Source organism: Notolepis coatsorum (assembly GCF_963971535.1).
Source record: "Notolepis coatsorum genome assembly, chromosome: 11".
Lineage (NCBI taxonomy): Eukaryota > Metazoa > Chordata > Actinopteri > Aulopiformes > Paralepididae > Notolepis > Notolepis coatsorum.
In genome coordinates this window covers 71,947,460-71,962,763 of record NC_140175.1, presented here as the reverse complement: position 1 = coordinate 71,962,763, position 15,304 = coordinate 71,947,460, and the positions used below count along the sequence as shown (strand labels likewise).

Below are 15,304 nucleotides of genomic sequence, written 5' to 3'. Positions count from 1 at the left end.
ACTCGTTCGAGAGTAACTTGACTTTAGGCTAAGTGCTGCTGTCTCAATGCTCTATTTGGGGCCAAACGGGCCCTACTTCACCGCACGTTGTATCGTGGGTGAGGCTTCACTTGGGTAACTCGAACTACTTCTGTATTCACCTGCGCCGTATTTATACGTTAGGCGAACAAACTAGTACCAGCTTTATTCCTGTCTCATATCCTTGCGCAGAGCCGTTCATGTCCAGGCAAGTCTTTGGCGGTGACTTTGAACCAGACCTTGGGGGTATGGCAATGGCGCCTAAGGGACCGCTGTCCAATAGGAGAACGAAATATTATGGTCTGTACTAGGTTAAAGGGATATTCCGTGTATATGTACAAAGAATACACAAGGGATATCAGACGATATACAAATATTATGCAATATATATCAATCAATAAATATATATATTCGGTTTAATCTGATCCTTCGTAACAGCCGCCTCCTAATTAGTCCCACCTAATTAGATAAGCAGAGACAGATTAACCGCACTGTCCACTACTCAATGTCCGTTGTGAGGGTAGGGCAGTTCACAAAGTCAGTGGGTCATGGTCGTCATTAAGCGAGTCGGGGAGCCTTGGCAACTCTATCAGCCTCGCCACGGGTCGGTTGTATGTCCTCCCTTGGACGAGCACTTCTGCCGCTCTGACCTTTCCGTCGGCACCAGTGATCACTTTGCTTACGCGGCCGGCCGGCCACGCAGCTCGGGGTAGTGACTGGTCTATGATCATGACGACTGGACGGGATGAAGGGGGGCTTAGGAGGAAGCGGGCCTGAGACTGCTTTGGTCTGTGCTTGGCTGTGCCTCCTCCTCCTCCGTCTGTTTCTCTTGTTTGCTCTGTACCCCGTCTGAGGAGGGGCCGGTTCCGGCCGCCCCGTCAAGGAGTCGCTTGGGGTGCTGGGTTCGAGGTCAGCTACGTCTGGAGCGCAGCTGAGGGGGGTGGAGTTCCGAACTCCCTCTTGTGCCCACGGTTCTCTCACAGGCCTCTCGCTTAATGTCAATAGCCTCTCAACGGGCTGTACGAGGGAGTGGCCGGTGTCGCTCGCCTTTGTGTGTAGGCAGCGTGTAGACGTGGGTTGACTGTCAAGTCCGTAGAGGGGGCCCTGGAGCGTCCATCCCAGTCGGGTCTGAACCGCGACTGGGCATCCTTTGGGTCCGATGTGGGCCGCCTCAATTGGGAGAATGAGGTCCGCGTGGTCGGAGCCGATGAGCAGGGTCGGTGTGGCGCCGTCGATAAGTGGTATAGGTAGTTGACGTAGGTGCACATACTTGGCCATCAGCTGTGGGATGGGGTAGGTGTACTGAGACAGGCCTATGTCGTGGCTGGTGAAGACGTTGGTTATACTATACTGCTTCTCGGGCTGGTCCACCGCTGCTATCTTGAAGGAGACCTTTTCACCTTTTATGGTCTTCTGGTCCCTTCTGATGGTGCGTATTGTCATGGTACCTTTGGCACCCCGCAGGCCCAACTGGGCTGCTGCGGAAGCGAGGAGGAGAGTCTTTTCAGACCCATCGTCCAGGACGGCGTAAGTGTCCAGGACCTTGTCCTCGTAGCTCAGGAGCACTCTGACCACTTTGATGAGCACTCGGGGGGTCCCGCTATGCTGGTCAATGTGGAGCACTCCTGTGCTCTGGATCGTCTGGGGTGGTGCCGACTCGCGGTCGTCCGAGTAGCACCGTGACTCCCAGTGTCTGCTGTAGCAGTCGGAACAGTAGGGAGCGGTCTGGTGGATCTTCGGTACTGGTGCCACCGCCTCGGCATGGTACATTACCGCGACGGGCCCACTCTGTTGTCCTGGCTGACGCCTGTTGATGTCATGCAGGACCTCCAAGTGGGCGCCGCCGCACCTGCGCACTTCTTCTTCAAGCGGCACGCAGCTGCCATGTGGCTGCGCGCGCAGCGGAAGCAGCGGCGGTGGTCCTTGATCCACTGACTCACCTCATCCGTGGTCAGCTTCTTGAAATCTTCGCATTGATACAGCCGATGTTCCCCTTCACAGTACTGGCATTCAATCTTCCACTCCTCTTTCGTCGAGGGGGTGTCGTGGTTCTTGTGCTGCGGTACTGATTCGGCTTGGTGCATAACGGTCACCGACCGGCGGTTATCATTTGATCCCCGAGGTCCTGGTCTTGGGCTTGGTCCACTCCATACGAACGTGTCCAGTCGTAGGCTGCTGACCTCCCTGGCGAGGAAGTCAGACAAGTCTAGGAGGGATGCCTCTGGACCGTTGGGGTCGCGGTGGTCTCTCTGCCGCCGAAAACGCTCTTGTCGGGCGGGAGGGAGCTTCTCTAATATTCTCTCTACATTAGAGTTAGCGTACAGTCCGTATATCCCCTTTTCCTTTTGGGCCCCCAGCATCCCTACCAGGGACTGTACCTTGATAGAGAGGTCATCCAATGCTCTGTTGTCTCTGGCTGGGGGGAGACGGTCAATGTCTCTTATCTCCTGTATCACGTAGTCCCATATGCGTCCATAACGTTGGTCGAGGGCTACTAGAGCCGCGGTGTATGGGTTAGTAGAGTTGGAATATGCCAGCGCTATATTGTGCGCTCTGGGCACCTTCAGGTGCTTGAGTAGGATAGCATACTTGTACGTTTCATCCGGTACATCGGACATCATTGTCTCTAAGCACATTCGTAGCTCTGTGTACTGTGCTCTGTTCTCGTGTGTGAAGTCCGGGAACGTCGGTGTGCCAAGGTACGATGCCATGGATGGCTGGCACATCGGTGAGCGTTGGGGGAGAGGCCTCCTGGGCGAGTCTCCCCGTGCGTGTCGTCTTGGGCTGGTACTTGGTGGGTACCGAAGCCCGGGTACCCAGGTGCTGTTCCTCGGGGCTGGCGGTGCGTCAAACTCACCCGTGAGTTGAGTCGGGGGTTTGTAGCGCAGTGCCTCGGGGCTGACGTCTGGGCTGTACTGGACCTCCTGGTCCAGAGTACGTTGCTGCTGGTCGGGGCTGTACTGGGCCTCCTGGTCCAGAGTACGTTGCTGCTGGTCGGCTTGACATTCCTCCTCTTCCTCCTCCTCTTCCTCTGCTAGGTCCTGGAGTCTTCTGTTCAGTCTCTCGGCGTGGTCCGGTTCTTCCCGGTTGCTGGGTCTCGTATGGACCGGCCGGGGAGGGGGTTCGGAGACGTGGACAGGATCCTCCTGTTGGCGGGGTCCCGGGTCGCTTGGTCGGGTAGGGGAATGTGTCCTAGACCCTTGTCGTGACGATCTCCGGGAGCTCCGTGCGGAGTGAGGGGGTGTCGCCATGGCAATCAATTTGTCCATCAGCTGCGCCTGCAGCCGGTCGCGCTCTGCCTCGCGCTGGGCATGGGCGGCTTCGCGCACTGCTTCGCGCTGGGCATTTGCGGCGTCGCGCTGCGCATCGGCGCGGCGTGCTGCGCATCGGCGCGGCTTCTTTCAATGTTCTCTTCCGTCTGAAGGCGTCTGGTCTCCAGTCTTATGCGGTCGTCTTCACTCTTTTGTTGCGCCTGGAAGCGCTCTCACTCGGTTGCAGAATGTTCGCGTTCACTGAGGGCTTGCGCTTGGAGTTGCGCGTGAAGGCGCTCTCGTTCGTCTGCAGCTTGTTCGCGCTCGCTCGTCTGTTGCGCTTGGAGTCGATCGCGTTCACCCTGAAGTCGATCGCGTTCGGTGGAGGCTACCAGGGTGGCGATGAGTGCCTGCGCCAGCATCTTGTCCGCTTCGCTGGGGGAAGACACAGGCGGAGGTGATCGGCTTCTGGCAGTGCTCGTTGGAGATCCGTTCTCCTGTCGCGCTCCGAGGAGATCCATCTCCTGGGTGTGCGTCTCTTCTGGTAGTGGGTCGGGTTCCGTCCCTGGAGCGCTTTCTTTATCCTGGAGCTCTCCGGGGACTACCTCGTTGGCGTCGGCGGGGGGTAAAGTCATGTCATGTCCCTCCTGGTCCCCCCCGTGAGCTTGGTCAGTTACGTTAGAACCCACTAAGGTCTCTACTGGCGGGGTCGCCTGGTCGTTAGGGTTTGGCATACTTTTACTATCCGCTTTAGTTATTTTATCCGTATTTAACTTCCTTTTAAAGCTAGGTATTGGACTGACAACGTATGCCTCTAGATAAGGAGGTGGCTGATGTCTGCGCTGCGGGCGATCTAGTTTAGGAGAACCGTTTGTGGAGTGTTCATCATCGGCCATGTTAATATTAATATTATATTAATATTACGCTAATTACTATCCGGGGCTCGAAGGACCAATTGTAACTGAGGGGTACAATTCCCTGACTGTATTAATAAGTATGGTATCATTAAACCACTACTGTCTTATGTACATTACTACTGGCCATACAGTACACAGGTATATGATGAGAACACCTCCACAATGACACGGTTCCACACAAAACTGGGTTTAAGAATATTTATTAGCAGCAATGATAGTATATAATATACTTTACGTAGGGTGCGCTTATAAGGCAAAGGAATGTGCGTAAGCAAATCAATAACGTATGTCCATTCTCATATTACGCAGGAGATAATAAATACCACCTGTATCTTAGGAATTATATCTATGGTACACTAGGAAAGGCAGCGGGAGATACTGGTAGGGTCCCTCCGGTTGTAGGCCAGCAGGGGGAGGAAATGTTCGAATGCAAACTCTGGATCAACGGGGAATCAATAAGCTCCAGCTACGGGGGCGGTACATTACTCCCTTGATCAGCAGACGAAAGCAGCAGCTGTAATCCAGGTATGCGTGCAGCATAGGTGAAAGCCAGCCAGCCTCTCCAAGAGACGGGCTCGAGTGATGTTCCTCACGGGTAAATCCCACACAGTAGTGGGGTGTAGACGATTCTCCTCCGCTCCAATAGCCACAGGACCAAAGCAATATAATAATAATCCAGCCGGAAAGGGGCTCTGCATTCACCGGTGTAGATTCTCCGGTGCGCGGTACTTCACATTAACTAGGTCGAACTTGACGTTATTCCACTAAGCTCTGACACTTTACTATCCTATTCGCACGCGGTTATAAGTGCTCTATTTAGATGCACGGTTGCTCACTTCACTTGGTCGTTGACTCGTGATGAAGGCTTTACGTTTGAGGGTAACACGTTTCTAGGTTAACTCGTTCGAGAGTAACTTGACTTTAGGCTAAGTGCTGCTGTCTCAATGCTCTATTTGGGGCCAAACGGGCCCTACTTCACCGCACGTTGTATCGTGGGTGAGGCTTCACTTGGGTAACTCGAACTACTTCTGTATTCACCTGCGCCGTATTTATACGTTAGGCGAACAAACTAGTACCAGCTTTATTCCTGTCTCATATCCTTGCGCAGAGCCGTTCATGTCCAGGCAAGTCTTTGGCGGTGACTTTGAACCAGACCTTGGGGGTATGGCAATGGCGCCTAAGGGACCGCTGTCCAATAGGAGAACGAAATATTATGGTCTGTACTAGGTTAAAGGGATATTCCGTGTATATGTACAAAGAATACACAAGGGATATCAGACGATATACAAATATTATGCAATATATATCAATCAATAAATATATATATTCGGTTTAATCTGATCCTTCGTAACAGTGGCCCTACTGAAAATAGGCACCACACCAGTATGTCTACAGCAAATGGTTTTGGGTGTGGAATTCCACTGTTTTTGCTTGTCCCCTATGTCTGAGCACAGCCCTGACCTTATGTTGATAATAGAGTACCTACTGGAAGTACGTTGAGACAATGGGAATTTAGCATAAGATACAAACATTTAATAAAAAATGTATATATATATATATATATATATATATATATATATATATATATATATATATATATATATATATATATATATATATATATATATATATATATATATATGTGAAGAAACAACATACCAACATTTTGGAGAAAGCGCCTTTTGTTAGTGAAATATAATGAATGTGATAACCTACCCGTGTGACAACCATCCCCATTCTCCCCTAGTCAAGTTAGCTTGAGATAATGGCAGGGATCAGTTTTTCAGCGTTCTTTTGATTTATAAATGGTCGTACATTAGCTATGTTGATGTGTGAATTACATGATAAACTTCCTAAATACTAGGGATGTCCGATATTATCGGCCAATATTGGCATTAAAATGTAATATCGGAAAATATCGGTATCGGTTTAAAAAAAAAAAAGTAAGAACAAATTCTTATTTTTTTTATTGTCAAAAGTATGCATAATGTTGTGTTAATTCCACAACAAGAGATATGTAATGTTAATTACCTGAAATTATTAAGTTTTTGGGGGGGGGGGGAACCCTGCATATATCGGTATCGGTTGATATCGGTATCGGAAATTAAGAGTTGGACAATATCGGTTTATCGGTAAAAAAGCCAACATCCCTACTAAATACTCTATGAATTTTGAATAAATGATTGAGTTAGTGAACTGAAGTCACCCCTGAGTGAAATGTCTACATCACTGTTGTCTGGCAAAAAGCTTTTATTTTAGGTGATTTTCATGTTTTTATGTGAATTGGCGCTTCTCCAGGTCCTGAGTGGGTTTCATCACTTCAAGAACCACAAAACCCATTCAAAACCCCATGTGTGACTCCAGAAATACACGGTTAATCTGACCATTAGGTTGCTAATCTTAATTCCTGAAAAGTTGACAGAAGGTTTTCGCCACCCCTATGCAGCAATATGTAGAGACATCAGTGTTCATGTCAGAAGCAACATGTGACCTGAGACCCCCCCCCCCCATGGGGTCATGTAATGACAATCATAGTTCTGTCTTTGATCCATACTATAGACAGATAGTGGCACAGATTTCTCCTGAGGGCTGAATTTGAGTAGACACACAGTGTCCTGAGGGAACGGAATACAAGCTTGTCAGAGCTCTCAGCTGGTGAGTCTTTCATTTGCTGTCCTTTGATCTCGACCATTCTTCTTCTCCAGCGTGAAATACATGTGATGTAGAGGAAGGGATCCAGAGAGCCGACACACACGCTCCCATAAAAGACATAATAGAGCTGTAAATAGCGTAGAACAGATTGCATTTGTGTTTGCTTGTGTGTGTGTGTGTGTGTGTGTGTGTGTGTGTGTGTGTGTGTGTGTGTGTGTGTGTGTGTGTGTGTGTGTGTGTGTGTGTGTGTGTGTGTGTGTGTGTGTGTGTGTGTGTGTGTGTGTGTGTGTGTGTGTGTGTGTGTGTGTGTGTGTGTGTGTGTGTGTGTGTGTGTGTGTGTGTGTGTAAGGGAGGGAAGAAGGGGGGTTAAATAATTATGAGTTATATACAAGTGGCATGGCAACAACCAAGCAGTTCTGAAAACATAATAGCCCCTGGACCACACACACACACACACACACACACACACACACACACACACACACACACACACACACACACACACACACACACACACACACACACACATACAGGACACAGGACACAGGATGGGTGTTCTTTGTACTAATAAACACTAATTGATTTATCAGTGAACAACAGCAGGCTGGTCGGGTTAACAGGAGTCATGACTGTAGATAATCAACAGTCATCCACACACACACACACACACACACACACACACACACACACACACACACACACACACACACACACACACACACACACACACACACATACATAATTTCCTCATGTAGATACACATATACATAGTGTATACTCTCACCCACTCACCCACTCACCCACTCTCACACACACACACACACACACACACACACACACACACACACACACACACACACACACACACACACACACATACACACACACACACACACACACACACACACACACACACACCCACACACACACACACACACACACACACACACACCAGGCGTGCACGTTGGGAGTAGAAAACATAGTTACTAGGATAATTAGCCTGTAAATAGCCCAGCATGACTCTGTTTGGGACTGGTAGTATGTACGCCTACATCTTTTTTTTTGGTCCACTTTTTCTCCCATTTTCTATATTTTCTCCCATCCCAATTTCGTATCATCCAATTCAACCCTCCCCTGTCACGAACGCTGTTTCTTGCCTCCCACAAGCCGGCTGCAATGTGGACTAAGTCATACATAGCACAAGTCCCCTCCGGTACTTGAGGTAACAGCAGTCGCATCTTTTCACCTGCGCAGCTCGATCTCTCAGTGGCGAGGAGTAACGCGTGGGAGGCTCACGCTGCCCCCGACACTTCCTGATTCTACTGCGCAGGCGCACCAACCGACCTGTAGGAGTCGCTGTCCACAACGCCCGATTCCCACCCATCAGTTTCCCACCCCCTAATACGGCCAATGTGTATTAGTATGAACGACCAGCTAAACTGAAAGCAATGTGGAGCGCTGGGCTCGAACAGGCGAGCCCAGCGTCTCCAGCATTCGTGGCGAGCGCCTTGCCCACTACGCCACGTAGCCGCCCATGTACGCCTACATCTTACCAGAGCTTTCATTCGGTCTACATAAGGCACAAAATAAAACACAAGGCCACAACAAGCCAAGGGTCCTGTGTAGCTCAGTTGGCAGGGGTTCTATTCCCACTGGAGCAAGCAATACTGTACATGCAATAGAAACAATCAACCAAGACCTTTTCCAATGGAACTATGTTGCGATATGGAAAAGCTTGGGCCAGGTTTATTTCCCGTGAGATATTGATATTAGTAAACACTGCAACAGGAAATAAACTTAGAATGTGTATGTTGTTTGAAATGGTCTATACACAACACTTTAGTTTTATTATTCAGAGTGTGAGGAAGGTTTCAATGATGATGATGATGATGATGATGACAATTATCGTATCTTAACAATGATAATGGCAATGATCATAATAACAATGATCATAATGACTGATGGTGATGATGTTTATTATTATATGACAATAATAATAATGATTATGAAGATGATGATGATGATGATAATGATGGCTGTGATGATGACGATTGTAATTATGATGATCATGATGATGATGATTAAAATATTCTATTGTAGGTCACAGAGAGACAGAAGGCGTTGAGATGACAACAGGCAATGGATATCAGGCTGACACTTCGACCAGACATCCACATACTGCCATGGTGAGTCTGTGTGCGTGCATGTGAGCGTGTGTGTGTGTGTTTGTTTGACCATGTGAATGTGTGTGCGCGAGCACATGCATCTTTCACAGACTGGAATCTTTCGCAGCCCATAGGTGATATTTGATCTCAAGCAGAGCTACAACACCAAGAGAGCCTGCGGCTCCACATCACACCCATTACATCCCCCTCTCCTCTCCTCTACCACACACACACACACACACACACACACATACACACACACACACACACACACACATACACACCACACACACACACACACACACACACACACACACACACACACACACACACACACACACACACACACACACAATGAAGTCTTTTCCTCTGAGTTAATTCATTCAAAAGTTAGGTGCCATTGCCAAGACTTTAAGTTGTGTTTTCAAGCAGGCTAAAAAAACAACAGCATGTCAAGAGGAATTCCATATCCTCAGGACTTCACAATGTCTGTTATTATTCCAGACATGTGTTTGATATCACTGCAGCTTTTCTGATAAACTGCAAGGCAGTTTTACAGCGTTTTCCAGGTTTGTCAACAATGGCGATAATTGTGCAGCGAAGGACAAGGTTGTGATGATGTGGTTTGATTGAAACGTTTTTTTTTGGTTGAGTTGATTATTATACCTAGATTTGAGGGTTTTTCTGTGGGAGATGGTCAACCCCTTGTGATAACTCCTATACAACACGAGGACACCTGGAGGCTGGAGCCCCTGGAGGCACTGAGGGCTGAGGCAGTGGGCTGTGGACGGCTCAGGGTTTAGGCCTGTGTGTCTCTCCATGTCTCTTGTCACTCTCACATGCTGTCCAGTAAAATGCCATAAAACCTAGTAAAAAGTGTACAACCAGACGTTCTATTAAGCACGGCCCTCCCGTCTCCTAGAGACTTTTCTTGGAGGTAGAGGGCGGGGGGGGGGGGGTCCTCCCCTTGAAGCCGGCTTTCACCGTCCTTAAGCCCGCTGGTGGTCAAGCTCGGTATCCCATATCTCGTCGCCAAACTGTTGTGGAATATTTTAAAGGAGCCAAGACAGTGAAATGTAGAAATTCAGAACGTTTATTTTCTGTGGCCACAGAAAGTATCCTCAGTTTACAATCAGAGACAAATGTAACACAAGCATCTGACCAGAAAAGTGAGAAAGAGCTCTGGTCAGACTTAAAATTAAATACACCAGCTGGGAATGACAAATTAAAACAAAGATGACTAAATGAAAACAAAGATGGGTTTAGGGGACTTGTCATATCTGACATAAGATTGATATGAAACAAAAGACAACAAAGAAAAGGACAAGATGACATATTCTGAAAATATGACATATCTAGACAAACTGTCCTGGGCCATGGTCGTTGTTTTAAGAACACTGTTAAGACTGTCGCCCTAGTGTCTGAGAACTGCTGTACAGAGAATATGTATTTAACAGGGCTATAACAGGCTGTCTAGTACACTGTACACACTAATAGGTCCAGTAAGCTGTACAGATGATGTAATAGGATGAAACATATAATATTTTCCATAACAAAAGACAGAGCACCCATGTCCTGGCTCCTGTGGCCCTGGTGTCAACATTTCCAGGCTCCAAATGCTTCCATTATAGCCTATGAGGACGTTATATGTGACAGACATTTCCCACACATTTTCCATCAGCTTCATTCAAATTCTGGGCAGTAGGGATCATTTTGACCCAGCTTGGAGCAAAAAGTTCATGGTCAAAATGGCCATCCCTGGATCACCTTGATTCTAGTGTTAAAACTGTGGGTCCCCACATCACCAAGGTCATCCTTATTATTAGATGCCCCTCATCAGATTCTTATTATTAGATGCCCCTCATCAGATTCCTTATTATTAGATGCCCCTCATCAGATTCTTATTATTAGATGCCCCTCATCAGATTCTTATTATTAGATGCCCCTCATCAGATTCTTATTATTAGATGCCCCTCATCAGATTCATCCTTATTATTAGATGCCCCTCGTCAGATTCCTTATTATTAGATGCCCCTCATCAGATTCATCCTTATTATTAGATGCCCCTCATCAGATTCATCCTTATTATTAGATGCCCCTCATCAGATTCCTTATTATTAGATTCCTTATTATTAGATGCCCCTCATCAAATTCCTTATTATTAGATGCCCCTCATCAGATTCCTTGGAGGGCCATATTAGGACGAATGTGCCTTTCATGACAAGTCCAGTGCCTTCCACCCCAAACACTTGCATCATTAGAAAATAATGTTACCCGCCTACATGAGTGTGTTTGCGCTGAATACATGGTGTGTGCTGAATGGCATGTTTGAGATGCCTTTGGGTCAAAGCGCTTCCTCCTCATCATAACGGTTGTTGTTGTTGCGAAACTTAATTGTTCTGGAGTGTTCCGAGTTTGTTATTGTCTCTGTGAAAATGCCTCGATGGGCAGCTTTTGAACGGCTATTATTATTGACCCCATGGATGGCTGAGAGAGGGGGAGAGAGGAGGGAGGTAGAGGGGGAACAAAAGCAGGATAAGGGGTCCAGATTGTTGCGCGGCTGAATATAGCTAGTCGGTAACCCGAGCTGGCGCGGGCCGGTCTCATTGTGTTGGTCTCGCGCTGGTCTGATTGCTCTGGAACGGGACAGAAACCTCCGGGACCTCACGAGCTCTGCATTATTCAGCGCGCGTGCCGAGAGAGAGAGAGAGAGAGAGAGAGAGAAGAGCGCGAGAGCGGGAGAGGAGAGGAGGGGGAGGAGGCACCGAGGGGCGAAGCTCGTGCGTAAAACAAACACAATGTCATCCCAGTCTCAACTAACCGCTGCAGGCACGCGCACCGGCTCCGCTCCACCGGTTGCTGCAGCAGTATAGGCTGCTAGTCGACTTGCGCGTTTCCCTATAGGTGGGCGATCGAGTGGCCAACGTTGTCTTTTTTAACCTTCGGTAATAGTAGCACCGTTATTACCGTTAACAGGCAGAGCGCGCCCCAGGAATCCCGCTACGGCCCATCGGTTGCTGCATCTCTCTACACAGACAGGTAGATACAAAGTTAGGAGCAAAGCCACACAGGCTACTACTAACCAACCCACACACCACACACCACTGTATTCTAGCCGCTTCTGCAGTTTCACCCAGTCTGTGGGGAAAATACAATTGTCTATAGCCTACAACAGCTCAATGCTTAATGTGCATGTAGCCTGTGTTCTCAGTAGCCTACATGTTGTGTGATGGATGTAATGAACCTACGTTGTTAGTTCGTTAGTGGCTGTAATTACATTGATTAGCTGTAAACTGGGGCCATACTGCGCCATACTCTCTCTCCTGAGTTGCCCAAAGGAGGTCAGTAGAACGACCAGACAACTGCAGCAGTCCCTCTCTCTCTCTCTCTCTCTCTCTCTCTCTCTCTCTCTCTCTCTCTCTCTCTCTCTCTCTCTCTCTCTCTCTCTCTCTCTCTCTCTCTCTCTCTCTCTCTCTCTCTCTCTCTCTCTCTCTCTCTCTCTCTCTCTCTCTCTCTCTCTCTCTCTCTCTCTCTCTCTCTCTCTCTCTGTCATTCTGTTACTCCTCTGCCTCCCCTCTTTATTTCTCCACCCCCCCTCTCTCGTTTTCTTTCTGCAGCAGCAGCATAACCTACATATAGTAATGACCTTAACCTGATTATTTTAATAAGCCATTGCAGGGCTGGTATGTATAGTCTGCAAACTCTGCATGCATGGTCTCGGGACAGACTGTTGTCAATCACGTTAAAGGTTGTAATGCACAGGCAGCTATTGTAAAACATATTGTATTGTTATATTTGTTTCTAATAGCTTTAGGAAAATGGCGATACAATATCCACTCAGGGACTAATAGAGGTCTATGTTTTCCACATTACATTTACCAATACACTCACAGGATCTAACTTTCCCTTGTGGTTTAAAGTAGGGTGAGCGCTTCCATAGAAAGGGGTGGAGGGAGGCAGGGTTGTTGGATTGACTGGATTGATTTTCTTTTGTCCCAGTTGTCGATTTCCCATCCCAGGCCATATTGACTATCATCATCACTTCAAGACACGTCGATGATGGTTTAGATCTAGTTATCTTACTGTGAGGTATGTTGTTGCCCTGAAATATAAATAACTAATTTCACACAGGCTGACATGTATTACATACTGTGTATTATTGGACATTGTGCGTCCAGATCCGCTATGGCCCTCGACTAACTGACCAAACTACCGTGAGATATAGCTAATGGCACGGTGTTAGCACAGTGAAGATGGTTGGGATGCATTAGGTCACAGGTTCAAGATCTCCTGCCAAGTACAATATGTAGACTACTGGGATATGTTTGTGTTTGGAAAGAAGAGTGGGCTATTCATATTAACGCATGCAAGTGGAAGATAATAGGTCTCCCAAACAGTCCAAAATATTGAATAAATGCCACTTTATTCCCAGAAATAAATGCCCAGAATGTGATTTGAAGCTTCCTGTCCAATGGATGATGGATTGATGCCATACCGCCTGGCATTGGAGTTTCCTTCATGATGATGGCAATTTTCAACCTTGATGGTCATTGCCAAGCAACTCACGATTCTTTGGCAGCTGACTGGAGTGGAAATATTTGTATTCCACTACCGTTGAAGGACATTCACATATTGGGTACAATTGACTTGGCTTTTAACTCTTGGGGGAAAAGGCAGTTATATTTGAATGTGTGAACAAGGTACAACAAATCATTTTCAAATTTGACCTCACATCTTTCATCATAGCGAGGGTGAAAATAATAAGGTGGATAGCCACAGCACAGTCACTCTAGTTCTAGTCGCTATCTATTTGCCTGGACTCAAGCTGCCTTGAAATGCTTGTTACTGTGGCCGCACCCACTTTTTTCAGACATTCAAATCACTTGTTCTCATCTGGTTTTGAATGAGACCCACATTTTCCCTCTGCCATTAAGTCTGGACTCACAACCCAGCACACCAGACTAGACTACACAGGATGTTGTTTTTTGTCGACCCTGTCAGGTTGTAACAAGACCCTCCTCGGGCCCCCGACCCACCCGTTGAGAAACACTGTTCTCGATGAGAACAGAAAACAATGAAGCGAAGCAAGTAAGACGAATAACCCAAGAAAAATGGTAGTTCTGGACGAGTACAGGCCTAATGATGTGGAGAGAAATGTAACTCAGTCAGATAGTCTCTCTCTCTCTGTGCCTGGGGAGGGAGAACGTTCCCGGCTTAGTTAGATTGTGGTCATCTCCTGAATGTCTCTTTGTGACATTATGGGCTGTTCGTATAGCACCTGAAGTGTGTGTGTGTGTTTTCTTCCCCATCAGCGGGGTCAAGTGTGAGAACATTGGCAGGAACAACAAAGTTATCGGTGATGTCTTCCTCATAACCTCTCCCTCTTCCCAGAACACAGGCACACATGCACACACACACATAGAGTACACACAATCACAGATTATATAACAGCTGTGTGAATGTTGGACGATACTAATGTTTGGAGGGCCAGGAGTAAAGAGGGGTTAGGTGTATGGGGGGGGGTGTGGAGGTAGGGGGTTAGTTAGGATAGAGGAGGGGGAGGTGTATGGGGGTATGGAGGTAGGGGGTTAGTTAGGATAGAGGAGGGCCGGACGGCAGGGTGAGGCGCTGTGTAGGAGGCCATGGAGGGAGGAGGAGAGAGGAAAACAGAGATAGGCAGGGAGGAGGGGGGTGGTGGTGGAGGGGAGGATGTGAGTAGGAAGTCTGTTCTGTCTCACATTGGCTTGAGGTGTTGTTGACATTAACCGGCCAATGGCCAATCTGTTGATGGCCGTCATTGGCCGGCTTCCAGGAAGTGAGTGATACTCTACCTTGTGTTATTGGATAAAGTCCCAAATATAGTAGTTATAGCAGAATCAGTGGAGCCCAGACTAGAGAGATAATCGAGTTATTGATATTTGATTGTGGGATAATTATATTCTGTATGGTGATAATATGGTATCGTATAATTCCCAGCCCTACTAGTGAGCATTGATTCGATGTATTGATATAAATTGCGGCTGTTATAGTAAATACAGTGATGGTGTAGGTTTATTTTGTATTCATTATTTTGTATTTGGATTAAATCTGTAATCCTATGGGAATATGCCCCCAGGCCAGTATTTAGACCAAGCCTAGGAAATAATTATTTCCAGCATGTAGACAAAGCCCATTCCTGTCTGTGCATGGCCGAAATAACTGGAATCTTAATTGGTTCTCAAAGGTGTGAGTGATTATTTGTTGCTATTCCTGTGTGTGTGTGTGTGTGTGTGTGTGTGTGTGTGTGTGCGCGCACATGTGT

General features: G+C 47.5%; 1 protein-coding gene across 3 annotated transcripts in view; it reads left to right on the top strand.

The window, feature by feature from the left end:
* The window catches only part of palm2akap2 (PALM2 and AKAP2 fusion), a 177,212-nt gene that overhangs the window by 86,320 nt on the left and 75,588 nt on the right, over nt 1-15,304 (top strand). For 2 of the 3 annotated variants that reach the window (XM_084324584.1, XM_084324585.1), the window contains one exon: nt 8,939-9,024. In XM_084324584.1, coding sequence (XP_084180710.1) covers nt 8,939-9,024 — 86 coding nt within the window. Of the gene's footprint in view, nt 1-8,938; nt 9,025-11,863; nt 12,043-15,304 lie in introns of those variants that run through there. The other variant, XM_084324587.1, reaches the window with a different exon arrangement.